The sequence below is a fragment of the Montipora capricornis genome, chromosome 14 (assembly GCF_036669925.1).
Source record: "Montipora capricornis isolate CH-2021 chromosome 14, ASM3666992v2, whole genome shotgun sequence".
Classification (NCBI taxonomy): Eukaryota; Metazoa; Cnidaria; class Anthozoa; order Scleractinia; family Acroporidae; genus Montipora; species Montipora capricornis.
In genome coordinates, this window is record NC_090896.1 from 5,789,816 (window position 1) to 5,792,256 (window position 2,441).

The 2,441-nt window shown below is 39.5% G+C and overlaps 1 protein-coding gene across 1 annotated transcript in view; it reads right to left on the bottom strand.

Annotated features, from left to right (window-relative positions):
* LOC138032581 (bone morphogenetic protein 7-like) overlaps positions 1 to 2,202 on the bottom strand; it is a 14,276-nt gene extending 12,074 nt beyond the window's left edge. The window contains exon 1 of the mRNA XM_068880289.1: positions 1,612 to 2,202. Coding sequence (XP_068736390.1) covers positions 1,612 to 2,086 — 475 coding nt within the window. The 5' untranslated portion in view covers positions 2,087 to 2,202. The remainder of the gene's footprint in view (positions 1 to 1,611) is intronic.
* Positions 2,203 to 2,441: the final 239 nt, after the last annotated feature.

Here is a 2,441-nt window from a genome sequence, read left to right on the forward strand (position 1 = left end):
TGTTGCAAATAGACTCACTGGAAACAGCGTGAATACATAAGTACTTTTGGCACAGAAAAAAAAACATTTTCTTCATTATTTTTGAGTCTACTCAAAATGGAAAGAAACTCCATTGCAGCGTGAGGCCCCTTTCTCTCGTAAAGGAGATTTTGTATGTTGAAGTGAACGCGCTAATGCATGCCGTTTTTATTCCTTTAATTGGATACGCTTCCGATCTTGAAAAAGTACTTTTATTAATGGACCTACCGAAATACCCAGCAGTGCCCTCACATGGCTGAAAAATGCAGTTATTTTGAAACACGTCAATTAATTAGGACACTCGCTATAACAATGGCGAGTTTTTTCTTCTTGAAATAGAAAATGGGCGGTAATGAGAGTTTAATTTTAGTTGCTTAGGAAGGAACTTGATGTTGGACCGATGAACACATTAAACTTTCTACACATCACGCTTTCATTTTTAAAACGTTTAAAACACTTTTCGAACGATTGACAAGCATTGAGAGGTGTCGTAGGTTCAAAGGTGTCCTCTTTTCGTTTGCGCTCAGCCGGTGTTCAGAGAAAACGACTCTACATTTCATAACCCTTTGTTATGCAATTTATTTTAACGCTTTCATTGATTTGACCAAGAACCCAAACATCCTTTATATTTTGATGGTAATGCAACTGAAGACAAATGACTTTTGTAGAATAATTGTGACTTTCAAGTGACCGCTAGTTTTGTGATTTCATTAGCTCATTGCCAAAATATTTTATTGGAAATTATCGAAAATATTTCATCACTGCCGATTGTCAGTCGCTCCTAGATGAGTTCCAGTGATGGTCATTTAATCTTCGTTCGGCGTGACAAATATTTGCGTTCTCTGGCGCGCTATTTTTTAAGCTTTATTGGGTTTCAATTATAGCACATGAATAATCTATCCTAAAGAAAAATAAACAAAAGGAAAGGCGTAACACCCAAATGGACAAGCACGAACGAGACCTAGGGACCCACAAAATTCTTCTCGTGAGTTCGCATTTACAGAGTCCGATATTGCTCCAAAATTGAATTTTATCGCCATTGATGCAAATATTTTCAACAAATACAAAAGGAACCGGAAAACGCAATGATTTTTAAAGCATCTTTGCAAGTGTTAATTACTTTAATCGTCTGAGCATCTGATTCTCCTCATCTACGGCAGACGAAATGATCACTCGAGCTTAGAAGAAAAATGGTGCAAAATCGATGAAATGCTCTTGTCGTTTAGGAGTCTGGAAAACTGGCGATATTTACAATTGCAAAAAGCACTGTAAAAACAATTGGAACCCCGATCAGGTATATAGCAAAAAGGGCAACGTTAACTTTGTAAACTTGAAATATTTGCACACGTTTTGTTCATTTCAGTTCACGCGATGTCGTTGTCAATTTCATAACAAACACATTGTTGGCTTCCATCGGAATGTTCTTTCGCATACTTTTAAGTCCATTCCATCCTTTCAAAGCCAAGTTACACAAATGATGATTATACAAGCCCACTGTTTATCTTTCTATCTTGGTCGAGCGTGATTTAGGTTTATCATAACGTAACAGAGAAATTAAATCAATTCGTTTTGTTCTTTCGTTAGTCAACTCACCGTGATTGAGGTAGCTCATGATGGTGTCTGCTCCAACAGCTCGGGAATCAGTCCCCGACGTATTGCAACAAACTCCAGCGTCTGTAGCGCTCACATTCAATTCCAAGCTATTATACAGGTCCATCATGTAGCGCGGAGCCGACATTTTACGGCCGTGCAAACGTGTGTGAAGGCTGAGGCGCGGACGTCGCGCCAAGCCAAGGAGATTCAATATTTCGCGTTGAAGTTTGATAGAAGTTGTTCCATTCTTGGCCGATGATCTTTCGCCATCATTGGATTGGTCCTTTGACGGTCTGGGCACACGACGATCGCGCCTGTGTCGCCGAGGAAGAGGTAGATTCCTGAAAAATTCTCCACCCAGCATGTCCGAAGCAGTTTCGAGTTTGTTGGAAGACGATTGTGGAGAACATTCGGCATTATACACTGCGCGCAGAGTTAATAGGCTCGAAACGAGTAATCTCGCCAAGCAGGTCATGTTCTTCTTTCACATCGAGCGAGAAAACCGCGTATATTTATAGGATACGAGACAAGATGATGTTATGTTTGCGAAGGATCACGACTCCTATGAACAGCAGAATATCAGGCACAGCCGGTGTACTTTTACAAAACAACGAGCTGTCAATCAAAGGCTGTAAATAAACGCCTTGGTTGACAAATGACTTACATTTGAACCAATTAGATGACAACACTTTTGTCTGGGAAACATATCGTTTTTCAATTTTATCTCGGTAAATGTCACTACTAATTAGTCTTTTGAATGACGTTAAGTTGCTCTCTCGCATCGTTAGAGTGACTGTTAAGAATCTTACTGATTGATTCTCCTGATTAAA